The following is a 25999-nucleotide window of genomic DNA, read 5'->3' on the forward strand; positions in this document are numbered from 1 at the left end:
CACCCCCTGCCTTGAATCCCTGCCCCCTACGCCCTCACCCACCCAGTTCCCCCTCGCAGGTCCCTGCCTCACTTCACAGACCCCTGCACCCACCTCGGCCCCGCCCGCAAGACCGAGGCCGGAAGTTCCGCCTCCCCGGCAGCCCCGAGGGCCGATTGGCCGCCGTCCTCCCACCACGCCCCCGCTGTGGAGAGGGCTGTTTCCGAGGGCGCAGTTCGGTGGGGCCGCGCGTTCTCTCCGGGGTCTCTGCGGCTGCAGCTTGCTAGAGGGTTTAGTCCTCCCAAGTCTAGCCGCGTCACCTCACCTTGGGGACAACCACCCTCCTGCTCCGTCCGCGGGAAGGAAGGGGGCGTATGCAAACAACTTGGAGTTCTAAGCTCCTGATTGGTGAGCGTATAAGGAAGGGGGCGGGAAGCTCTGGGCGAGCGGGGCGGGCTTAGAGGGTTGTGATCGACGTGTAGGCAGTCCAGTGGCTCTGGGAGATTGGCCAGCAGTGGCCAATGGAGAAGGGGAGGGGGCAGGCGAGGGCTGAAGAGTTGCGGGGTCAGTGAGCAGGGTTACCGGTGACTTTGGGATGCTCTACGGGAAGCGGCAGGGGCGGTAGTAGTGCGGATGGACGTGCCTATGGACCAGTGGCTTTCTACAGGAAAGTGGGAGGCGAGGGGCCAATGGCGACAGCGTGAAGACGGGGCGGGGAGACTGGAGGCTGTGTGGGAATTGGCGGGGGCGGGGCATCTGTGATGGACGTTCCCACAGGCCAATGGACGCTGGAAGGGATGGTGGTGACCAATGGCGACAGCGTGGGGCGGGGCGACCGGAGGTCTCGCGGCGCTGTCTGGGAAGCGGGGTGGGCAGGGGAGCTTGTGGTGCTGACGGACGTGCGGGCAGGCCAATGGCCGCAGGAAGTGGGGCGGCGGGAGCCCAATGGCGGCGCGCTGGGCGGGGCGGGGCGGCGGGGCTGCGCGGCGCCGTGAGGGAAGCAGCGGGGCGGCGGCGCTGAGGCGAGGCAAAGCGAAGAGAAACGAAGCGGGGGCGGCGGAGCAGGTGCAGGCTGGGCGGCCTCACCGTCCGCCGGCCCTGCTCACCCGCGCCCGCGCCCGCAGGTCGGCTGGAGGTCTCCACCGCCTGGCTCCGCGGCGCCGTGGGCATGCGGGCGCGGCCTGCGCGCGCGTGAGCGACGATGGGTACTCAGGGCAGCCCGGTCAAGAGCTACGACTACCTGCTCAAGTTCCTGCTGGTGGGTGACAGCGACGTGGGCAAGGGCGAGATCCTGGAGAGCCTGCAGGACGGCGCGGCCGAGTCCCCGTACGCCTACAGCAACGGTAAGGCCGGCCGCTGCGCGCACCTGGCGCGGCCGGGCGTCCTGCAGTCCGACTCGCATCTCGGGCCGGGGTCGTGGGGGGAAGCAGCGGCCCGAGCTCGCGGAGGCCCTTCTGGGGCCCGCGACGTCGTGGGGGCGGAGATTTTACCATGGACCTCCTAGGAAGGTCTTGTCTCGGGCCCGCACCAGGTGTATCCACCTGGGCGTCTTTAAAGGCAGGCCGTTGGCTCACTGCGTAGGGCATCAACACCTTGTGTTGGAAGAAAACACCTTTTCCTGATGGGATTAAACGTTCTTTCCCCGTCTCTGGATGTGTGGCGAAAATACACATCAATAGTACCTGCCTGAGCTCCCCTCCGCCTCCATAGTTGACGTGGCCAGTGAAGCGGTGTGGCCGGTACCCCCTGCCCTCCGGCCCATCCCAGGCCGCTGGGTTGGCTCCTCCCGAGGACCTTTGTGCTCCTGGAAGGGCTGTCCTACCTGACGAAATTTACTTCGTGGAGCTCTTGTTCTCCACACCCTTTGTGGCTTTGTTTCCTGGGCTCTTGTCAGTCCTGCCTGACCACTGTGAGCCTTTGCTGTTTGCTAAATTGCTGGCCTGTGGCAGCTGAGTGTGGAAGCTTCTTTCTGACCCTTTCGTTTTAGGACTCGTTGGGGTTGTTGGGTTACCTGGGCTGGCTGAGCACCCTTCCTGCTGGAAGGTATGCCACCTCCCCAAGCACATGTTCCCAGCCCCAGCTTGGAGACATCCCTAAGGGTGAGAGAATGGGAGCCCTGGGTTCATTTTAGGGGAAGGAGAGAAAGTGCGAGGCCCCAAGGGGTGTAAGAGTGAGGTTTCCAGGGGGCTTAGCTGGCCCCTTCACTGGTGTCCCTTCAGGATTAGACACTGGGCATCCGAGTTGCTTTCCCAGAGGTGGTGTTGCTTCCTGGAGCCCTGCTCTTAGGAGGCTGGTGGGGGGTGTTTGGCAGAGCTTGAGGGGTTGGGTCTGTCAGCGCCTTCCCAGGACGTTGATTTCCACTTTTGAGGGTCCTCCAGCTCGGTGCAGGGAGCATTCAGGTAACACTGAGCCACAGGTGGAGACAGGGGAGCTGCCTCCTGTCCCTGCTGTTAGGGTGCGGTGTGCTGCCACACTTCTTAGGAGATGGTGAGTGGTGAAGCAGGGCATAGGCCAGCCTGAGATGGCAGGGATGTCAGAGACTCATGGCATACTGGTCCAGCGGGAGGGTTCTCTGCCCGTAATGGTGAGGAAAACCCACTCTTAGAAAGTCCCGTATGCTGGTAGGGCCTGGACATGCCCAGATGATCCTTGCAAGTCTGCGTGGCACCCAGTAGAGAAGGCAGGATGCCTGGGCCCCATGTCTAGGGTCCTTGAGGTCAAGACCTGTGCCACGCATGTGGGGAGTGGGTCCTCATGGTCCAGGCATCAGCTCATTGGGCAGGCCAGTGCTCTGTATCAGTGTGAGGTGGGTGAGTCAGAGAACTACCTTCCCCGCTGAAGGCATCTTAAGCTCTGGAATTGCTGGTTTTCAGGATTTGGCATCATGTGAATTAGTGCTTTGAAAGAGTTGTACTGTTCAGGAGCTTTTGCTCCCTAGTCCTCTTATGGTGGGTACACATGTATTTCTTTCCTCTTTCCTGTTAAGAGCCCCTCACCATGTCTCAAGCTTTTTGTGTTTGCCCCAGACTTGCACAGTTGCTCTGAGTGGGAGCAGGTGACCATGGCAGGGAAGTCTCCACCTATTGAAGGGTGTGTAACCAAACCCCCTTTCTTTGGGCCCACCAGGTTACTTCCCTACATCAAAGTCTCGCCTTGGTTGTTCCTCAGCAGATTCCTAAGGGCACGTCACTCTCGCCAGCTTCACCAACATGTGATTCGTCAGATGGTCTTTTCTAGCAGTGGCACCTGAAGCAGCAGAACCATGTGTGACAACTTGCCAGTGCCCTGGGAGCCTACGTGGGCTGTGGCATCTGGTCATGCTAACACACCCCATATTTGGGGGTCTCATAGTTCTGGAAGTCTCCCCTCAGGAGGTTTGGTTTCCCTTTCTTTGTAACCCCCGGCAGTGGTTTTAGGGGAGGGGTCTGTTCTCTCTTCAGGACTTTGCACAGAGGTTCCTCCTGGGCTGTGCGTCCAGTGGGAACTTTCATTCCAGAGCATAGGCAGCAAGAAGTGTGCTATGAAAGCTGGCGGGAGGGAGGTTCCAGAGCTTTGTGAGCACCTTCTCCCCAGTCACCACCAGACCTGTCCCTGCTCTGCGGAGCCCAGGAATCATTACTGTGGGTCTTGGGCTGTTCCCCCTTTACTGAGGGTGGTGAGCATCCTCCATTAAGGCAGTTCTGTCCTCTGCATCTTGGCTCCCATGAGTCTTTATGTGGAGGATTGTGATTGATCAGCCCACATCCTAGAAGACTAGAGGGTGGGCACACCCCATCTCCTCGGGGTCAGTGTTGGTGGAGCTATGCAGCATACAGGAGCTCACCTTTTTTGAGTCCAGGGCATTGGGGAGGGAAGGAAGGAGATCTGATGGGCAGGAGAAGCAGGGGCATGGTGACGGGTGTGCACAAAGCAGGACAGGTGTGGGGGCCTGCCGTGAACGTGTGGGGTCTGCTGGTTGTTTCTGTTTCTGGGACCCAGTGTGCCAGAGCATCACAGTGTCCCTGGGCAGTTCCAAGTGTTTCTCTCGCTGGAAGTTGGTTTTGTTCTCAGTGTGAACCCAAGGGGAAACCACATCTTCAGACGTTCCTGTGCTTTTTCCCAAGTCAGGACGTGTCTCTGGACTGTATGCCCCTACTATCTTTGCTGCTTTGTCCCCAGTGCTAGCAGGAGACCTGCACACAGGAGGCACAAACTAAGTGTGTGTGTTAGATGAAGAGCAGCCTGATAGCCTGTTCCTTGTTCTGACAGTCACCTTTGCACTTGCCTGGGCCTGCTGTTTGGATCTCACTCTTTTCTGGCTGAGTTACCAGGTTTGCTGTTCTTCTGTCAGGTGACAGATTCTGAAGTGAGGTGTGGCTCTGGGTGTGATGTGTCCCCAGTGCCTCTCATCCTGTCCTCCTGCCACCCTGGATGAGACACCAGCATTCTCCCATTTTACAGATGACAAACCAAGGCTCAGACAGGCTGAGAGTCTGCAGCTGCCGTAGCAAAGTGGGGCCAGGTGCCCACCATTTCCTAGGGGTTGGGCAGCTGGGCACTTAGCTCCCCTAGCCTGGCACTGTGGTTGTGGGGGTGACCCCATTCTCACCACTTCTTGTACCTTCACCCTTACCTCCACCCTGGGCCTGGGCCTGGCTCCTCTCTGATGGCCACAGCCCTCCCCTCCAGCTCTTCCTCTCCTCAGTGCATCACAAATGAAGCTTTTTCCTTCCTTCTTGCACTTTCTCTTCCTCCCAGCGTCTCTTTCTCAGGTCCTGGGACCCCTCTGTCTGCTCTGGGGCCTGGGACCAGTCACTGAGGCCCATTTGTTCTCCCTTCACCATGTTGCTCCTGCCCTGCCTGCCTCCTGGCTGTGCCACCAGAGCAGAGCCCCAGTAGTGCCCAGGGTCACCCACTGACCAGGACAGCAACCTGTTAGTTTCCAGAGGAGTTTCTAGAGGTCCAGAAAGGGCCATGGGTAGACCCATCTGCAAGTGTGACAGGATTCCTCCAGTCCACCCCTTTGTAGGAGGCACTCATCTGCTATGTATGGTGTGAAGACCAACCTACCCTACCTGAGAGGGTGACTGGCTGGGTGGGACAGATTTTGGTACCTACTTCAGATTATGCTAATTACATTGATTTGTAATTTGGACTGGTGTGGTTTTTCCTAAATTTTCAGGAAACTAGTGTATAGGTAGAGTATTTGCAACTTAAGGTTTTCCCCCCAATTTTCAGCACTTGCTGTAAGCTCAAGCTAGGCACAGGAACAGGCAGCGCAGAGCTGGCCTCCCTCCCAGGGTTGTGTGGTTGCAGCAGCACTGCTGTGTCATCATGCATGTGTGATGTCATTGTTTCTATCAGCAGGAGTATTTGTGTCTTAGATGATGAACCAGGAAGGAAACGGGACGGGGAAGTAGACAGGAAGGGTTATGGGGTACTTCCACCTCTGTTCTGTTTGAGTTGGAATTGGCAGGGTGTACAGTGGCTCGTCTCTGAAGAGCTGGTCGCTTACCTGTTTTGGGCCTTGGGGAGGGAGGAGGAGGAGGAGGAGGAGGGGACAGAGTTGTAGCCAGGCCTGGGAGTGAGCAGCACCTGGCATGTGGACATGCCTCTCACGAGGTGGTGTGGGGCCTGGGGCCAGTCAGGGACAGTCCATCAGACATTTGAGGAAAGTGGGGAAGGTCTCAGTGTCCAGCACCCTGGCTTGGAGCAAGCTGCAGAGGGAATGCTAGAAAGGAGAGAAAGATGGCTTGTAGGACTGGATTTACAGCCCTCGGCGCTCAGGAGAAGGGTCTTGGGACTGGTGAAAGTGTCAGAGACCAGGAGAGGGACTGGCTGCACCAAGACCGGATGTGTACAGTCATCCTTACAGTGGGACAGTGGGTCCTTTCAGTCGTTTGGGGACAGACTGGGAAATAAAAGTGAATAAAGTGAACCTGAACCCTAAGCACAAGATAGTAACTAAGGTTCCTGGTTGTGGTTGTGTGAGCTGTTTGACAGGTGGTCTCTGGTGTTCATGGTACTCACTTTTCTTCTGCCAGGATCAGAAAGGTGAGGACTTCATCAGCTGTGGACATGTGTCCTTCAGAAGGTAGAGGAGGGACAGGGGACAGAGGTGACTGGGTAAACCCAGAACTGATGGAGGTGGGGGACCCAAGAACATGAGCAGAAAGCCTTGGCTCTTCGTGGTGGTTTGGTTAGGTTGCAGAAGAGAGAACTGACTCGTGCAGAAGGTGGGGGTGCCTGGAAGACAGGCTTCCAGGATCATGAGGAGGGAAGGAAAGTGAAGAGGGATCTGACCAGGGTTTAACCAAGGAGTGAAGAGGGTGTGGTGTCAGGAGGCCAGCATACTGAGAGAGCACGCCCCCATCCCCATAGAGGACAATGAGTGGAAAAGGCCCGAGTCCTGCAAATGGGCAGGCTCTCTACAGGTTTTGAAAAGCATTTAAGTGCAGGTAACCAGGTATCAGATCTGGGCAGGGCAGTTAATGTCAACCCTGGACAGAGATCTTGGCTGGTGATAAACACATGTTTATGAGCCCGGGAGGCCACTCAGGTGGGTCAGACAGAACAGGTTGGGTTGCTGTGCTGGGCCTGAGGCAGTTCTTGGGGGTGTAAGCTGGACTGTGGCCAGCGTGCATCTTCCTGGGCAGCAGTTGTCCATCACCTGGGCCAAGGTAGGGGTGGGTGCCTGCAGATCAGGTCTGTGCGATGCCTCAGTGGGAGGAGTGGTAACAGGGATGTAGAATGCTTTGTGCAGCTTTGAGTGACTGAGGGAACATGGTGACATCTAACAGGGTGCCAAGGTTCTGTATTAATTCCAGAAGCCACTGCGGAGGATTTGGGAGCTCTAACTTAGCAGCAGTGTTGGCTGTCCACCCTGCCCACCTTTCACTGTTGGCTGTTGTCTCCTAAGCCCTCAGGCTGGTGCCCCTTATAGGAATCCCCTACCTAGTTTTACCCAGTTGTTTTGCATTAATCTCTGCTTCCCAGTGTTTACTCCTCTCTCTCTTCCTGGGTCCTCTTTGCTTCCTGTTCCACACTGCTGGAAGGCATTAGTAGCTGAGTCTGATTTTCCTACTGATGTAGTTTGGACAGGAGGAGGTGTGTCCCTGAGCACAGGGCTCAGGTGCGGTGTGGCCAACAGAGGCCCTCATCAGCGTGCAGCAGCTGCCACCCTGACCTGACAGACACCTCCTGTGGAGTTATAGTCCTTTGTGCATGCTCTCTCAGTCACCTGTGCGCTGGCACACCCGTGCACACCACATATACGTTCACGTGTACACGTGGGCACAGACACATGCACACTCACGTACTTGTTTGTTTGTATACACTCTACACATGAACACACAGCTGGGGCTGCAGTGGTTTCATTTGTGTCCAGGTTAGCAGCAGCCAGATCCCTTAGTGGGTGGGAGCAGCGTGGTAATGGTATCATCACTGGGAGTGTTTTTCTCATTTTAAGTCACTTGGCAAGGGTCCCACGATAGTCTTCTAATGAAAGATACATGGGAAGATGTTTAACCTTAAAATTCAGTGGAATGGAATGCTCACCTGTGAGCTTATCACAGGGTAAGTCTGATGACACTCGCAGGGATGGTGCCTGCCATGCTCTCTCTGAGGGACTCAGCAGCACATATCCCGAGCTGTGACAGTCTTCCCTTTTCAACCAAGCAATTAGGAATCTGTCCTTGTTACGGCTTTTTTTTTTTTTTTTTAATAAAAATGAAAAACTTGAAAAAGCCTAAGTGTTTGGCAGTAGAGATGTGGTATATTTGTTGGGTGAGATATTACATAGCCTTTAAAAAATGCAGGTTTGCGGGAATATTTAGTGAGTATTCAGTGATATAGGGAAATCTTTATTATCTCATTAAGTGGGGGAAAAACACGTCTAATTACATAGTGTGTAAATATACGTAAAATGGACTGAATTTTTGAGTGAAATATGTGAGAACATTAATGGTGGTAACCTTTGAGTTTTGGGGTTGTGAGTAGTTTTGTTTTTTTGTTTGTTTTTAGTTTTGTTTTTAAGGTTCTGTGTTTTGCCATGTTTGTGTGTGAAGTGAGCTTGCTCTATATGGACAACAGGAAGCTTTTACTTTGGTTTGGTCTGGTGTGATTTTTCAGGCATTAAGGAAACCAGCCCACAAAGTAACTGCCCTGGAGCTCCCCAGCCCCTGCATGCCAGCCTAGAAGGGTTTCTTGAACTGTATCAGGTGCCTCCATGTGCTCTCTGTCCCTGACCTGGCCAAGCGGCAGGCTTGTGTGTGCACCTGGTGTGGGAGACCATGGCTGGGGAGGGCAGGCACTGGGGCCAGCGGGTCATCCTTATTCCCAGACATCCACATGGTCAGCACATTAGTGAACAGCCCTGATCGAGGTATGGAATGCTCCCCCTAGCCCAGAGGTTCTCTCTGGCCCCTGCCCCACTGGCCTGCTCCTGTGTCTGTGGGTTACTTTTACCAGAACTTCCTGTGAGTGGACCACACAGCGTGGCCTGTCTTGTCTCTTCTTGTTTTGCTCAGCAAGTCCACTCACGTTCACATACCACCTGCCTTCTTGTCCCTCGGTGGCAGTCCTTTGCACGAATACACCGGATTTGTTCATCCTTTTACCTATCAATACGGTTTAGGTTACTTCCTGATTTTGGCTACTGTGAATAATGCTCTCATGAACATTCTTATACAAATCCTTTAAAATTTTTTGAATTCATTTTTGTGGGACAACATGCATGTTTATCATGTTGGCCTTTTGTAAGTGTAGGTTCAGTGGCACAAAATGCATTCCAGCACACCAGTCTCTGTGTGGATGTGTCTCGGGAGTGGGGTTTCTGGGCCACATGATGAGTTCTGTGGCTCTATATCTTAGTCAGCATTGGGTATTGTCAGCTTCTTTTCCTTTTAATCGACCTTATTGAGGTATTATTTATGTACCAAGAACCTGTATCCATGTAAAGCTTGCAGTTCGATGTCTGTGGACAGGTGCACTCACTCCACTCTTAGCAGACCATGCCCTATGCCCGGCCTGGCCTCTGCTGACTTTTACATCACAGGCTGGTTTGCACTTCTAAAATTTCTCTGAGTGGAACCACATGGTGCGTATTCATGTATAGCTTCTTTTTTTCTCCATGTTGGGTTGGATTCAGCCTTATCACTGTGTGTAGTCATGGTTCACTCCTTTGTGCGCAGCCTTCCACATGTGAGGAGGCCATGCGTTCTTCTGCTCTGCACGTGGGCTTTGGGAATGCTTCTGTGTTTGGGTCACTCTGAGCAGTGCTGCTGTGAAAATTCTCATCCGTATTTTTTGGTGAATGTACATGTGTGTTTCTGTCAGAGAAACAGTGAGGGGTGGCATTGCTGGGCTGCAAGGTGCAGCCTTTGTAGATCCTGCCAGTTTTCCAGAGCAGTTGAGCAATTTCTGTCCCGCCAGGAGGGTGTGAGAGTTCCGCTTGCTCCACAGCCTGCTTCCACTTTAGCCCTGCTGAGGCCGGTGGCGCTCCACCCTGTGGGTCTCCTGCCATTACCTAACCTTCCTGAGGGGATGGATTGTTAGCCTGTACCTAGTTTACCTATAATAGAAAATGAAGCTGAGATAAATGGCCTTTAGTTGCTTGTGCACTTGGATGTTCCTTCTCTGTTGCTGCTGTGCCCGTCATCTTACAGTCCTGAAGGTGTGGTGAGCCGTCAAGGTGTGGGACCGAGGGCCCTGTTTCCTTGCTGGCTGTAAACGGAGGGCTGTCCCAGTTTCCTGCACTCTGTACAAGTCCCCTCCTCCCTCTGCAAAGCCAGCTCAGGTCCCTTCTTCCATCTCATCTCTCTGACTCACCAGAAAAGGGTCCCCACTTGTAAGGACTCTTGATGACATTGCCCCACCTGGGTAACCCAGGATCCTCTCCCCTTGAGGACCATAACTGAGGTCACATCAGCAAAGCCCCTTTGCTTAGGAAGCATGGTCACAGGTTCCAGGGACTAGGATGGGGACATCTTTGGGGGCCTTTCCTCAGCCCACTACAACTTCATGAAAAGTTCTTTTTGTTGTTTTGTGTTGATTTTTGTAGGCTGGTCAGAGGAGTGCATGTTTGCATTTCTGTTCAGTCCTGCTGGGGTTAGTTACTGCTGGAAACTGAATGTGTGTCCCCCCAAATTCACACATTTATACCTGACCCCCAAGGTGATGGCGTTTGGAGGTGGGGTCTTCGGAAGGTGATCAGGTCAGGAGGGTGAATTGGTGTCCTTAGTGATCCCAGAGAGCTCCCTTGCCCTCTCCATCATGCAGGAACATTGCAGGAAGACAACACTGTCCCTGAACCAGGAATCTGCCCATGTCAGACACAGAGTCTGCAGGTGCTGTGGTCTTGGACTTCCAACCTCCAGACAGTGGGGAATAAACATCTGCTGTTTGTAAGTCCCCAGCTGTGGAATTCTGTCCTAGACACCCGAGCCGACCAAGAAATACTGAGTGGCTTAAAACAGCACCCACTTATTAGTGCCCAGTTTCTGTGCATCTGAATCTGGGCCTGGGTCTCTCACATACTGTGATCGAGTGTGCTCATTGTCAGCACCTGGCCACAGACCTCTCTGTGGGGCATCTAGCCTCGTGGAGCCCACAGGACAGTCTCGTGTGGTGTGACTCCAGAGGGATATCTGTCACCTGGTCCCATCTAGGAGTCAGAAGCCAGTCTTAGCTCCCACCACCCTTGGCAGAGGGGTGTGCTCAGTGGTGGGAATGCCCACCACACTGTGCTGAGGCCTTGCCTCTGCCCTTCGCGCATGCTCTGGCTAGAGACACGTGACCCTGGCAGAGGCCTGTTCTGTGGTCTCCCCCTTGGCAGAAGACGTATGAAGGCTGGTCAGGAGGTCACCTTTGTCTGGGGCTGCCTGCACAGCTAGCCTGTGGATTCCAGGCACTTCTGCGTGTTCACCTGTGTTATGGAACACTTCTTTTGATTCCAAGAAGACCCAGATCTTTTTTTGCTTTTGTCTATCTCTGGGAACTTGGTGAGACCTTATTTTCTCTCCCTAAGGAGTAACATCAAGGGATGGTGGCTGCCTGTCTTGGGTTTTGGGGGCAGTGCCCTCATGCTGTGTGTTGGCTTGATGTTGGAAACACACAGGAGCCTGACTGGGGGCCAGGAGGGGAGATCGGGAGCTCTACATGAAGACCAACAACCTGGCTTTTGACATAGCAGCATCTTCTCCACGGTAGGGGACCACACTGCATCTGAAGCCTCCTGTGAAGCCGCAGGGTCACCTACTGGGCTGCGAGGGTGCTGCGCTTGGGGTCCAGCCTACAGGGAGTGCCATTCCAGTTTCAGGTGCTGGATTTAACAATGTAAAGGAAGGCATCAGTTAGCTTTTTCTTTTTCATTCTTTTTTGTTGTTGTTGTTACAATTCTTTTTATTTTATTTTTTATATACTTTTTTATTGAAGTATAGTCAGTTTACAATGTTGTGTCAATTTCTGATGTATAGCACAATCTTTTTCATTTTTAATCCAATCTTTCATTACTCAGTTTTTATTAATTGTTTTGAATTTTTAAGAAGTTCTTTTATGGCTGGGGGGAGGGTATAGCTCACTGATAGAGCACATGCTTAGCATGCATGAGGTCATGAGTTCGAACCCCAGTACCTCCATTAAATTAATAAAGCTAATTACTTTTCCACACCCCAAAAAACCAAAATAAATAAATTCTTTTTTAAAAAGAAATTCTCCTATGGCTTTTAATCATGTTGGAAATTAGCTGGATAGTTACACACTTAGTGTTGGCTTTTTTTCCTGAAGACTGGACCTCACACTGAAGGGAGGTTGGGAAGGATGCTGTGTGGGGTAGGACAACCCTCCTTGCCACTCCCCCAGGTGGGTCCAAATTGAGCCTGGATAGGTGCATGGAAAGTGCCTCCACCTCCGGGTCAGCCGGGCTGTGCCTAGTGGGCTTCGTCTTGACAGCTCCTGCTGCCTCAGAGCAGTGGAGAACTGAGTTTAGAAACTTTCGCAGTCTGGACTCACAGTCAAAATACAGCTGAGTGGGCAGGTCTAGGCGGACAGCTGAGAACTAACTTGGTTTGTTCCTTTCGCCCTGATCACCTCGTAACTTCCTAGACGTGGAGTGAAGATGGGCTTTCTGGAGATCTGTTGTCCTGAGCTGGTGCCAGCAGATGTGGGAGTGGGGAGATGCCTGAGGGGAGGGCCTGCCACGCTGTGGCAGTGAGAGAAAAGGGTGCCCAAGGAGAATGGCTCTCATACCAGGTTGTCCTTGCTAGGCTGGCCACATGGCTGGGGATGCTTCACTCAAGTGGAAATGTCCTACTCCCGAGTAGGGGGGCAGGCAGAAGACAGAGGTTGTGTCCTGCTGGTCAGTGCCCCCCTGTCCTCAGCCTTCCTCCTGCATGTCCCTGCAACTTTGCTTACAGCCCTGGGGAAGTGGGTCTTGGGGGGCCTGAGGGAGTGGGTGCCTGGTGGACTCCCCAGATCACTACAGTGTGGGCAGCTGTCTGGATGAAACTTGAATGCCCTTTTTTGTAGTATTCTTCCTTCCTGCTCCTCCCTTCCCTGAGTGTGTGCTCTGAAGCACCTCTAGGAAGGGTGGCAAAGTCAGCAACCAGGCAATTAGTTGTAGTGTCTCTGCTTCTCCAGCCTGTCAGCGTTTTCCCAAAGCTGGCGAGCTGCTCAGTACCTAGCTCCTCCCTGCTGGATGTGAGGCCAGTGATGCAGGGACACGGTGTGGGAGGAACACAGCATCAGGAGGGACACAGTGTTGCAGGAACACTGCATCAGAGGCTGGCAGGCCCTTGTGGACCGCTTTGAAGCATCCCCTTTATTGTCTTGAAAAGGAAAGAAATTAGTAATCTGTCCTACTCGTGCTCAGAACTAAACACACACACATGTGTATGTGCACCTGTAACATAAAGGAGGAAGAAAGGGGTGCTGTCCTATGTCAGAAAGTCATTTGTGGTTGAGTAAGTCAGTGCTTGGGGACAGTTGTGCTTGATGCTGAGAAGGTGACAGTAAAAAATATACCTGCTCTGGTGTGACTATGGTTGACTTTTTTTTCCTGAATGGTGAACAACTCTTAGTAAAATTCTGAATAAACAAGGCACAGTCTGCTGTGATTCACAAGGTAGTAGCACCCCTGCACACTGTGGAGTGAAGGGAGGGGCACACATGCCACATGGGCTGAGTCAGGGTCTTGGCTTAGAATGAGGTCCCCAGGTCTTCACTGTGCGAACCCCCAGCTGGGTGTGGGCACACTGGTGGGAATTGGAGGCTCCCGTGCCCCTGAGGGGACGTGCTGCAGCTCTTGGCTGGGTGCAGGTACGAGACAGCTGGGTGCCTGGTAGAGGGTCAGAATGTAGAAGCCACTTGTGTCAAGTGAATTGCACTCCTTTCAGGAACCTTATGAAACAATAGACAGATGTTCCTATGAGTTTGGGTATCAGTCAGGTGAGGGAGTCTGACAGTTTGGAGGGCAGGTGCCACTGCCACTGCTGAGTTCAGAGAGCTAGGCTGTGAGGGCCGGCAGGGACCCCTCTGAACTCAGCTCAGGGACAGTAGGCTGAAATCAGGGCTGAATAGCCCCCAGCAGGGACACAAGTGGTCTGCTCTGGCCCCTCACCCTGGTGGCCTCCCAAGCCCTGTGTCCATCCAGGGAGTGTCTGCAGTCCCAGGGCCTGAGCCCTCCCCACGTGTGAGCTGTTCCTGCCTCCTTGTGCATTGGACACACCACTGAGTGCCTAGGCCCAGCCCTCAAGATACTTCATGGGCCTGTGTGCACGGGGCAGCTGCTCTGGCTCTGGAGAGCTGGTGTGTATTCTCAACGGTCATGCCCGTGCTGTACGAGGTGTTAAATGCTTGCAGTGAAACGTCTGGTTGTCCCTTTCTCAAAAAGCCACTTTTTGAGAAACTGGTGGGGTGAAGCAGGGGCAGGGATAACTGTGAAGTTCTGCAGCAAGAAGTGTCAAGCTCTGAGAGTTGTCTGAGCTGGTTCAGTGGTGAGATCTGGCTGGTGCTGTCCTTACTCACGGTGGTAGATGCTGCCTCTCTGGGCAGGCTTCTCTTTGAACTTGGTGAGTCTGTATTTTCTATGCATTTATAAAGCACACCTTACATTTTTATCCAGATTTGGGAGATGGGCAGGTGAGAGGCAGAGCCAGCATGATGAATATACTTGAGATGTTTCTGATATCCGGGTGAGCATGTCAGCCTTTGGGCTCCCTGGCCATCCTCAGCTGGCTCCTGCTGTCTACTGTAGGGACCTGCCGTCCACTTTCCTCAGGCCCCTCACACAGGCCACTCTGCCTTCCTGGGGGTGCCCGAGCCAGGCCATGGAGGCCACCTGTCCCCAGAGGCTGTAGCTGGGGCTGGAGGGCTCGTGGGCAGGTTGTGTTCAGAGAGAACAGCTGCCTTCTGTGAGTCTAAGTCATTTAGTGGTCTCTTCCCTGGAAGTCCTGTTCTCTATGAGCCCTCTGACCCAGGTGGTGGGCTGTGCAGTGGGGCAGGATGGGGGTGGCTTGGGAAGAGAGCTGATCCCTCCTTGGTGCCGGCCCTCTGAGTACCTGTCCCCACAGGTCCCTCTTGGGCATTTGGTGGAGCGTTAAGCAGAGCCCCTGGAGGGTGGGGACCGTTCGTCCTTTCTGAAGTTGAAGTCATGAGTAATGAGTTGGGCAGGACTCAGGCAGGTGGGTCAGCGAGGCGCCAGCTGCCTCTCGGTGCCATTTATGGGAGGAGGCCTAGTGAGCCACCACCGCCGGGACTGGCGTCCTCCCCAGAGGCAAGTAAGGGCAACAGCACAGCTCCCTGCCTCCTGCTTCCTCCTGGGCCCTTCCTGGGTGTCTCTCTCCTCCCCGCAGCCCAGGATATGCCCTTGAGCCGTGGACCTTGACGTCCTTTCCTGGGGGCTGGCCTTCCCAACTGACACCTGTCCAGTCCCCATGGCCCAAGCTCACTGGGCTCATGACTGCACGGAGGTGACAGCCCCTGGAGAATGGGTGCCTACATCCACAGCCTTCCTGGAAATCACTGTTTCCAACGCTGTCCTCATGGAGTCAGCTCACCACAGGTGGAGAGCCAGGACTGAAAGGAAGGTGTCCTGGGCCAAGTTGGAGCGTCCAGTTTGACAGAGAATTCCAAGAGTGTCCACCCAGAGAAGCTGGTTATCAGCAGAGAGTTGGGGGGAGGGGCAAATGCAGAGGAAGGACAGTGGAGACAGGCCTGAGTTCTGTTTCCCCCTAAAGAATGTTTCTTTTGCTTAAGAATATGTGCAGAAGAAAGAAAAATAGTGGTAAAATACACACCATGTAAAATTGACCATTTTAAATATTTTTAGGTATATAGTTTAGTGGCAGTCAGTATATTCATCACCATCCATCTCCTTTTGGGCATTTGGTGGAGCATTGAGCAAAGCCCCTGGAGGGTGAGGACTGGTCGTCCTTTCTGAAGTTGAAGTCATGAGTAATGAGTTTACTTTCCGTAACTTTTTCCTTTTCCCAACTGACACCTGTCCCCACGCACTAATTCCCCACCCCTCCTCTAGCCCAAGGCAACCTCTGATCTCCTTTCTTGTCTCTAAATCCGAATGCTCTTTGGGCCTCATAGGAGTGGAATCAAACAGGATGTGTCCTCTTGCATCTGTCTTATTTTATGGAGTGTAATGTCTTCAAGGTTCATCCATGTTGTAACATGTGTCAGACTTTCCTTCGTTTTTAAGGTTGAATAATATTTTGTTGTGTGGATGGACCTCATTTTGCTTATTCATTCTTCCATTGATGGACACTTGGGTTGTATCCAACGTTTGACAATTGTGATTAATGCTGCAGTGAACACAGGTGTGCAGATACATACATATTTAATTCCCTGCTTTTACTTTTTTGAGGTACAAACCTGAAGTGGAATTTTTGGATTACATGCTAATTCTGTGTTCAATTCTTTGAGGAATTACCATTATTGTTTTCCATGGTGGCTACACCATTTTCCATTCCCATCATCAGTGCACAAAGGTTCTGATTTCTCCACATCTTTACCAATACAGGTTATTTTCTGGGTTTTGTTTTATAAAAACTATCTGATGGATGTGAGGTGGTATCTCATTGTGATTTTGATGTGCGTTTCTCTAATGACTTGTGGCCTTGAGCATCTTTTCATGTGCTTGTCAGCCATTTGTGTATCTTCTTTGGAGAAATGTCTATTCAAGTCTCTTGCCCATTTTTTAAGTGGATTTTTTTTTGTGGCTGTTGAGTTGTAGGATTTCTTTATATTTTCTGGATATCAGTCCCTTATCAGATATTTGACTTGCAAATACTGTCTCCCATTTCGTGGGCTGCATTTTCATTCTTTTGAGTGTCTTTTGATGCACAGGAGCCAGGTTTTGACACAAAGTTAGAAGTCAGCCAGGTGGAAGGACCATCGTGGTAGCAGCCACACATGCAGCGCTCTAAGGTTGGCTTTGCATACACATACACAATGTGTGAGAGCAGTATCCACGTTAAAAGTACCTATTTCCAAGCCTTCTTGGAACAAGTGTGGTAAACAGCCAAGAAACTGATGAAATTTTTAAGGCTTAAGAGAGGAGGAGGAAAGACAGCTTTTAGGAAGTTTTGTGATGTCCCATAAACCAGCTGAAGATCTTACATGTAAGGTAAAATGTCCAGCACTGCCTCCGCTCCCACCAACCTTTCTTGGACTGACTTTTTTTTTTTTTTTTTTTGCATGAAAGTATAAAAAAGTAAAAACTAAAGATATGGCAAGCAGAGATTCTCCAGAGAGTGCTCCAGAGAAGTGGCATTTTAGAAATTACCTTACCCTTGACAGTGCTCCAGGCATGCTCTAGTGTGAGGACCTGGAAGTTATAATGGACCCAAGAACTCAGAAAGCCGAGTAGCTATCCTGAAGTTTGGTTCCCAGCCTGGCCGCCTTCCCTTTGGCCAGTGCCATCGGCACCAGCACAGGCCTCTGGGATGACGTGAGGGCAGCCATATGGGGTCGCTGGGCTGGAGCCACAACTCTGCTTGGCTGCAGGGGCTGGGCCCTGGCCAGATGGCGCTCCTTCAGTTGCCCTCTGCTTCCTTGCAGGGATCGACTACAAGACCACCACCATCCTTCTGGACGGCCGGCGGGTCAAGCTGGAGCTCTGGTGAGTCCGTGGTGCAACTGAGGTGCCCGGGGCGGGGCTACTGCACTTCAGTTGTTGTGTGGGGCCAGGATGCCTGGCAAAGTAAGTCGGGAATCCTTAAAGAAGCAGAAAGGACCCCTATTTACGTGTCCCTTAGAGTAGCTGTTAACACTGCCACCGTGCGAATGTGGAGTGGAGTGCGGTGCAGGACCCAGACAGTCTGGGCTGCTTGTCTTGACAGAGCTTAGCTCCCTTTTGCCCTTAAAGACTCATTTCCACAGGGGCCCTGGCCCTATCTCCACAGCCTTTGCTAAGCTCCACGTTAAGGGCATTTCCAGAGCCTCAAAGTCAAGATGTAAATTTGCACAGGTTTGAGGTTCTCCAGTCCCGCAGGACAGTCTTCCAGAGTGCCCAGGCCCACAGAGCGGGATAGGAATGGGTGGCGAGTGCCTTGCAGGGATCACACGGTGCATGCTGGGGTCCCTCGGGCTGTATCCCCAATCCTCCTTTGTTTCAGGGACACGTCGGGCCAGGGCAGGTTCTGCACCATCTTCAGGTCCTACTCCAGGGGCGCACAGGTAAGACCAGGGGTGCTGCCAGGGCTGTTCTCCAGCGGGGCCACTCTCCTTATGCTTGTTGGCCACCTGATACCCCACTTGCAGGATTCTTTCCCAAGAAGTTTTGATATTCGAACATTAGGCTTCCATCCAAGAGCCCAAACAAGGTTGCCCTCTATTGGAGAGGCCTCAGCTGTCAGAGGGCGCCAGGGCCCCACAGCCAGCTCTGTGTCTTTGCGGGCTCCTGTGGCCCCCACTGCCCAGAGCTGCTGCAGGAGGTATGCTGGGACCCCATACTGTAAAGATGTCCCTCATCACCTGGTTCACTCGAGGTGACTTCTCCACTTGCTGAGTGAGTGAGGAGGCTGCTGGGGAAGCCAGGTTGGTCTCAGGTCAAGGGCTCCCAGGGCCAGCTGGGCTGGATCACTAATCAGGCTGCGGGGACTTTGAGTCCAAGCCACTCGCAGTGGGAAGGGCTGGGAGGGATTACTGCAGGTCCTAGGCGGGCAGGGTGTCGGCAGGGAGCCAGAGGTGGAGGCTGTCCCAGGGGGCTCACTGGGGAATGTGGGGGTTTGCTTGGGGTGTGGGGACTTGCTTGGGTGTGTGGGGACTGAGGGGCACATGAGGATTTGCTCGTCCCTCTTTGTGTCTCCTGGGCCCCCCACGGCATACTTGCGTGCTGACCAAATCTGTGAGCGATTCGTCCCTGGAGGGAGGGCATGAAGCAATTGTGTGAACAGACCCGCTGTCGACTCACTGCTCCAGCATGCGAGGTCTGGGGACCAGTCCTGCCTGTGACACAGGGTGGGCCTACAGCTTCTGGAATTGCTGTGGAGACCCCCGCAGTCAGCCCTGCCCAGCCCTGACCCCTAGGCGGGATGATCTGCCAGGATCACACTTGTGTGAGGAGGAGGCATTTGGGCCTATGGGGCTGTGTAGGGATGCACTCAGCAGGAACGGGGGCAGCCTGGTTAGGGCTTTGTGAGCAGGAATCGATGACGTCTCCAGGTGCCCAGGCACCTCTCCATCTTGCTGTTCTTTCTGTTCCATGGAACCTGGGCAGGAGCCAGGCAAAAGTCTGCAGTAGGGCTTGGACTCAGTATGCTTAGGTGTTGATGTTACCAGCCTTTCCCCAGGGCCTTCCTGAGCCAGAGCCTCGCAGATGTGGCGAGAGGCCGGGGAGACTTGGACTAGGCTTGGCGGCTCCATCCTGGGAGCTCCTGCAGAGGTGTGGACGATGGTGCTGCCTGTCCACCAGCTCCATCCCTCAGTGTGTGCCCAGTATCAGGAGCCTTCGGAGCTGGTGCTTAACCTGGCACTTCCACCTGGAACAGCTGATCTTAAATGATCAGAAAGACAGAAGTGCTCAGGGTGCAGATTGCACCAGATGTGAGATTGAGTAAGGAGAACTTCCTCACAGCCCAGTGTCCTCAGAAGACACATGGGAGAGCTCATGTGCCAAGAGTGTGTCCCACGGGCCCTCTTTTTGTAAAGGAGGGACTGCGTGCATGAATTTATACATACGAGGAGGTGAGAAAGCTAAATTCTGAGGGGTGGTATCCATTATCTCTGGACCACTGATAAATTCTGTTGTCTTCCCTTTGATTTTGAATATTTCTCAGTTTTTCTGCAACACACCCGTCAACTTTTATAATGAAAAATGAAGAGATAAAGGGAGTAGTTACCTTGGGTTATGATAACAGAGGGTGATTGGGAAATATTGAGAAAGGCCCTGGGAGATTAAACCTAAGTGGGCTCAGCTGTCCGCTTGCTTTGAGTGTAAATGCAGAGTGGACCGGGGACTGACAGAGGACACATCTGACAGCCTGGGCAATGGCCAGAGCACACACTTTGGGGAAGGGATACTGTTACCACGTCCACATTCTCTCCAAAGCAGCCAGGACAGTTGGTGTGTATGCATCCTTGCATCCTTATGCTGAATTCTGTGCTCATTCTGGAGGTTCCTGTTGCTTCTGGGCTGGCGGAGCCCAAAAGCAAGAAGACACCTCTGTGCCTTGATTGGAATGGTAGTTCCTCAGGACATTTGCTGGAGGAGCCCGAGTGCACATCTCAGGCCTGGGGTTGGGGGTGGGGCTGGTTTCCTTGGGTCCTCCTACTGAATTATCAGTGCTTGGCCATCCGTTTCCATCCTGCTTGGCAGGTGGCAGTGGAGGTGAAGGTGTTTTCCAGATCTTTCAGCAAGGGGCTTTGCAAAGCCCCTGATCATACAGACTAGCAAAACCTTTCCAAGTCAGGTTTTGTATTTCCTGTCACCCTCCCACCCTCAGTGAAGACCAGAGAGGCCTTGCAGTCAGTCCCTCAGGACCCAGGTCACAAAAGCCACCAGCCAACTCCTGGCTGCTGTCGCCTGTGCTACACAGGACTGTCTTGTGGCTTTTACTACTGCTGCGGGAGAGCCAGCCCCTGTGCGGTTCCCCCAGGCTGGATGTGTGGAGGGAGCCAGGGGTAGGCAACATTCTGTTTAGTTGGGGGTTTGGGGTCAGCCAGACCAGTACCAGGGAGAGTTTGGCCAGGCACTTGTCTCTTTCTTGGAGGGAGCAGAATGGATCAGTTTTCTGAAAATGGGTTTTAGGTTCACATGAGAATGGTCTGGTGTGTGCTGGGCATCAGGTGGGTGCTGACCAGGGTACCAGTAGCCACTTGTCTCTGCCAGGTAAGGGGCGTGCACTCCCCTTTCCAGTGTGTGTGCTTCTGGGCAGGGCCTGGTGCTTGTGGGGCAGATGCTTCCAGCCACAGCCTCTTATTCCTTGGAAGCTTGACTACATAAGTGCATGACACATTCCAAAATAAATTTAATAAAAAATGACACCTCTGTGCCTTGATTGGGATGATAGTTCCTCAGGACATTTGCCCAAATTCATCGAACCTAAAGTCTGCATTTTCTGGTATATAAACTGTAGCCCAGTCAATCGCCTTGGCAACAATAAGGGCACCTACTTCTAGGCCCAAATTCTATGTCTGAGGAATTTCTCTTACAGCTTGAGTTGTATATGCTCAGTGGTAATAATACTGGGTCCATTACTGGAGAGCCAGCAGCTGTACCATCTAATTAGCCTGGGTCAAGGTGCAGGCCACTGTTAGGAAAGAGTCCTGGGGGTGCAGGGTAGTTTGCACCATGACCCTGTCTGTGTTAGGAAATGCCTGGGAAACACTCGAAAGTGAGTAGCAGGTAATTCCTGGAGAGCTACAGGGTGGGTGGTTGGGGGAGCAGCTTCTATTTATTCTATTGTAAAAGTTAGTAAGTGCCCTAGAGTCTTACTAACTTTTAAAAACCTGAGCCAGAAAAAGGAAAAAAGTATATATATACATATGTGTGTGTGTATATATATATAGTGACAATCTATCTGCCCCTCCTTCTGCCTCTTTGAGACACACAGCTGACTCTGGAGTCCTGAAGGGGTGGTCCTGCTAATCAGGAGCCTCGTTTTGGTTTCTCAGCCATCCTGCTTGTGGTCCGCCACAGCTATTTTCCCCTGCCAAGTCCATGAACATTTTGGTCCCTGCCAGCAGTGTGATCAGCTCTGTGTGTGTCCTTCCCCTGGTGACTCCTTTGTCACCCTGACCTGTCAGACTTGGGTGGTGGTACTGGACAGAGACTGGTGCTAGACAGGAGGGGCAACCAGGGGCTCCCCAGCAGACTTGGAATGTGGTTGGAGCCTGAACCCAAGAGATAGGCTTCTCCTCATTTGCTTGAGCTTTTAAACATTACATAGGAAGCATAAGAAAGAAATGATTCCCCATGCAGCCCTTCAATGTGTGGTCACGTCCATGGAAACCTTTTTTGAGCGGTATATTTATATTTGTATTTTTAAAATACTGCCCTCTGTGTAACTTTGGGATCTGCATTTGTTACCTCACACTCTAGTGATAAGCATGTGTACTTCTCAAGTACTGTTACTTACATTGCCCGCCTGGGGAGTCTGCACCTTGCTCCAGCTGTTCAGCAGCACTGGGGGCTGCATATTTAGTTTGTTTCTCAGTTTTTTTGTTTTATGGGCAGTGCTTTGATGAGCATCTGTGAAGGCTGGTTTTTGGACATAACCTCAATTATTTCTCAGAAGAGGGTTTCTGAGTTGGAGGGCCAGTAGCCCTACCCCCACCCCCGCATCCAGGGAGAGGGCTTTGGTCCCTGTGCCCCTGACAACAGGATGAATTTCTTTTCAGTCATATTCTGTTGCCCACCATAGTGGATGATTTCCCTCCAGGCTTAGCTCTTCCTCCCCAGCAAGCCAGGGGCCTTCCTGGAGCTACATGTGGAGTTTAAAGTAATCTTGATCTTCATCTTAATGGCCTACTCTTCCAGAATTTGAAGGGCATTTTTAAGAGGAAGGGATTTAAAATTTCTTATTTTGAGATGGAATATGCCCTGTTCCTTCAAACTCAGCTGCACTTTTCTCCTCCCCTGTGTGTGATAGAAACGTGGGCTGAATGAATGAAGCCTTCCTGATACAGGGAGGAGTGTGAATCCTGCTTGCAGATGGGTTTTGGTGGCTGAGCCTGCTACGGAGTGGAATGTAGAGTAAGAGACAGGCAGTGGGCCGAGGGGTTGCGCTAGCTTGCTGGAGTCGCCTTCCCGAGGCTCTTGACTGGTCGCCACTGAGATGTTTAGGGTAGGGACAACAAGGAGAGCTAGGTGGGTGCAGTAAGTGGTCTCTGAGGGATGCGATGGGAAAGCGCATGCAGCTGCTGGAGTGACTGAAGTCCTCTGTAAGTGTGGGTTGGAAACCACAGAAACACCTCTGCTCAGCACCTCTGGCACCCCCCAGGAAGAATGCACTGTTGGACAGTGTCGGGGACATGGCCCCACACCTGCCTGCCAAAATTGTCCTCAGGGCCTGCCCTTCACTATAGTCCCATGTGCCCCTTTCTTAGCTCAAGTGAATTTTAAATGATCACAGGGTAACACAGTGTGCTTGGAGGAAAAGATGTTGAAAAAATGCCAGTTCTGCCCCCTTCTGAATCCCCAAGGGGAGAGAGGAGGCAGCCTTGAGCCCAGGAGACCCCTGACAGTCAGACCACCACCCCACATGGCAGGTGTCAAGGGCCACAGTGAGGAGACGGGAGACATGGGTAGCTGAGCCCTGTGCACAGAGCCCCTCTTAAATGCAAAAGGAAGGCTCAAAGCACATTTTCCACATTGCCCCGTGTTAGGTAAATTGTATGGTCTACCTGACACCTGTCTGGCTGGTGCCCGAGTGTCCCTAGTCCTTCTTGTGTTGGGTGGGAGTGAAGTGGGGCAGAGCCCCAACAAGATCCCTTCCATCCAGGTGGCCCCTGGGCCTCACAACGCCTGAGTTTCCCTTGCAGGGGATCCTTCTGGTGTATGACATCACCAACCGCTGGTCCTTCGACGGCATTGACCGATGGATCAAGGAGATCGATGAGGTAGGTGTGCTTCTGTGGACACCCCCTTCCAGGGTCACCCCCTTCCTAGGGCATGTGTACTCGTATCCTGGTGGGGAGTCTCTGTGGCACTCTAGGGTGGGGGTCCTGTGTCCCAAGGGGACTCACCTGTCACAGAATCAACAGAGGGCCCCTCCTGCTTGGGGGGTACAGCGCAGAGAGCGGGCACCCCGCGTTTGTGCACCTGATGAGTCCTGTACCTCCCAAGCATGCGCCTGGGGTCCCCCGGATCCTGGTTGGGAACCGGCTGCACCTGGCCTTCAAGCGGCAAGTCCCGACAGAGCAGGCACGCGCCTACGCGGAGAAGAACTGCATGACCTTCTTTGAGGTCAGCCCGTTGTGCAATTTCAATGTCATCGAGTCCTTCACTGAGCTGTCCCGCATCGTGCTCATGCGGCATGGCATGGAGAAGATCTGGAGACCCAACCGAGGTGAGGCGGGGCCAGGTTCAGGGGGCGGGGCCCCGGAGGACCATGGGGTGGGACTACAGAGGGGCAGGGCCATGCTGCAGTGGGTGGGGTCTGGGAGGGCCATAGGGCATTGCAGGCCTGCCCTCCAGAGAAGCCCAAGATTCCACCCCATCTACCAGCACTACCCGCAGGGGAGCAGGTTCCAAGCTCACCACCGCCCCCACCCCCACCCCACCTCCCAGTCCTCCACCCGCTTGGTGCCCAGTCCCTTAGGCTCAGCAGTACCACCAGAGCGGAGCTGCCAAGATGGCAAGGGAAGCTCAGTCCCTGCCTGGCTCCCCAGGGCACCTCTCAGTGTGTGACTCCAGGGCGGAAACGGGAGCAGGGTGCCTGGTGCAGGGTCAGGGGGCACCCAGGTTAGGGAATCCTGGGAGCTTGGTAGACCTCCCCAGTCCGCAGCCTCCACCAGGCGTCACCTGTGCTCATCTGCAGGTGAAATGGCCGCTTGCCCCTCAGTGTCTCCCCGCACTTCACTTCCCCACCCCTCTACAGTCTGACCCCATTCCCCACAGTCTGACCACCCCATCATCTGACTCCCATCTGCAGTGTTCAGCCTGCAGGACCTTTGCTGCCGGGCCATCGTTTCCTGTACCCCCGTGCACCTCATCGACAAGCTCCCACTGCCTGTCACTATCAAGAGCCATCTCAAGTCCTTCTCAATGGCCAATGGCATGAACGCCGTCATGATGCATGGGCGCTCCTACTCGCTGGCCAGTGGTGCTGGGGGTGGCAGCAGCAAGGGCAACAGCCTCAAGCGGTCCAAGTCCATACGCCCCCCTCAGAGCCCACCCCAGAACTGCTCACGGAGCAACTGCAAGATCTCGTAGTCACCTGCTGTCCTGATGTGCCCTGGGAGGGCTGACGCCTTTGGAGAGTTCCTGGCTGGGCCTGGGCCCAACACAGTATACAGGGAAAACTTTGGCCACACAGCCCCTCCTGGGAAGCGTGGGGATGCACCTAGTAGGCTGGGGTCCCAGCCAAACCAGTTCCACAGGATGGGGAGGGCCAGGCTGCCGGGATTGTGGCAGAAATGTCCAGGCCTCCAAAGGGCGGCTGAGAAGAGCCCAGGAGGCAGCTTGGCCTGGCCCCAGCCTTGAAGGGGCTGTCCCTGGGGACTGAGAGGCCAGATTCCCTTTCTTATTTATGTAAAAGATGGTTCACCCGTTTTGTACATTTTTAAAGGAGCAGCAGGGAAGCCTTGATGCAACGACACGGTGACGACTATGGGGATGAGCTTTGGGACATTGGGAGAGGGGGTGTATTTGAGGCAAAGATGGGAAGGAATCCACCATCACAGCTTGAATCTGAATTCATCTAATACTTCACATGGGGGTGTGGGCTGTGTAGGGGACAGTGGGGACATGTGGAAGCTTTGGGCAGCAACCTTGGACTCCCCAGTTACACTCGTTGGCTTCTCTGAGCATGGTGAGCAGTGTGCCCACCACGTAGCTCTGGGCAGCGGTGAGCGTGCAGGCCCCAGCAGTCTGCACAGTGGGTCTGCAGCTTCAGGCTCCCGCCAGCCTTCTGGAGGTGTTCCAGTGTGTCATGGAGCTCTGGGCTCAGAGCCAGGGCAACTCACAGGTTACCGAGTGGAATTTCCATGTTTCTTGGAAAAGGGGACGTGGGGTGCACCCCCTAACTCCTTCCCCAGCTCCCCCTCCCCTACATGGGGGCCAACAACCTTCCTTCCGTGATTCTGCACCTCTGGTTCTGTTTACATCTGTTGCTACGTGAAATTGGCTCGGCGTCTCTGAGTTGAAGGCACAGAGCTACTTATAGATGATAAGTACTCCCTGGGGCCACCGGGCCCTGGGCAGATCTGGACTGAGCCCACCCCACTTGCCTTCTAGGGTGTCTAGACCCTGCTCTGGCCAGCTTCTGTCTCCTGACCTTGGGTGTGATCCCATAGCTGCTCCTTACCTGGTGTCATCCCTCTGTGAGGTCACCTGTCACCAAACCTTTCTCACCCTTTTCTTAGTGGTGGATGCTGAGCCCCTCCTCGAGGACCCACCAGCCAGCCTGAGCTGGAGGCCAGGCCTCCTTCCGTCCACCTGGCTGGTGACGTGGCCACTGGTCACACTGGTGCTCAACTCTACCTCCTGCCCATGGGCCCTTCCCTGGCCTGTGATACCCCACCCCAACCCCCTGCTTGGGGACTGTCCTGGGTGCTGCTGTTCTGGGAGGCGAGGCAGGGAGGGCCTGCAGCACGTGTGAGCTGGGAGTCTGGCTGAGGCCTGGCTGCCAGCAGGGGTCAGGCAGAGGAGGCCCCACCTGTCCTGTCCTACCAGCAGGAGCCCCTTCTCTGAACTTTGTTTTGAGGAAATAGATGATCCTGCACTCACCATATCAACACTACCCTTTGCTACTGTCCACACTTGCACCGTTCCTGGGCTTGTTTTGGATGGTTTTAGTTTCTTTGTACAGTAAACATAATTCAGCTCTGGACTCCAGGCTGCGTTTTGAGTGAATGGCTGCATGTAGGT

The 25999-nt window shown here is 53.6% G+C and overlaps 1 protein-coding gene across 1 annotated transcript; it reads left to right on the top strand.

The window, feature by feature from the left end:
* Positions 1–216: 216 nt before the first annotated feature.
* On the top strand, positions 217–25961 carry RAB40C (RAB40C, member RAS oncogene family). Its single transcript, XM_031447439.2, has 7 exons — positions 217–387; positions 1104–1322; positions 17026–17086; positions 17583–17643; positions 22951–23028; positions 23255–23477; positions 24063–25961. The coding sequence occupies exons 2-7, from the start codon at positions 1181–1183 to the stop codon at positions 24341–24343; spliced, it is 846 nt and encodes a 281-aa protein (XP_031303299.1). The 5' UTR covers positions 217–387; positions 1104–1180; the 3' UTR covers positions 24344–25961.
* Positions 25962–25999: the final 38 nt, after the last annotated feature.

This window comes from Camelus dromedarius, chromosome 24, assembly GCF_036321535.1.
Source record: "Camelus dromedarius isolate mCamDro1 chromosome 24, mCamDro1.pat, whole genome shotgun sequence".
NCBI classification, from domain to species: Eukaryota; Metazoa; Chordata; class Mammalia; order Artiodactyla; family Camelidae; genus Camelus; species Camelus dromedarius.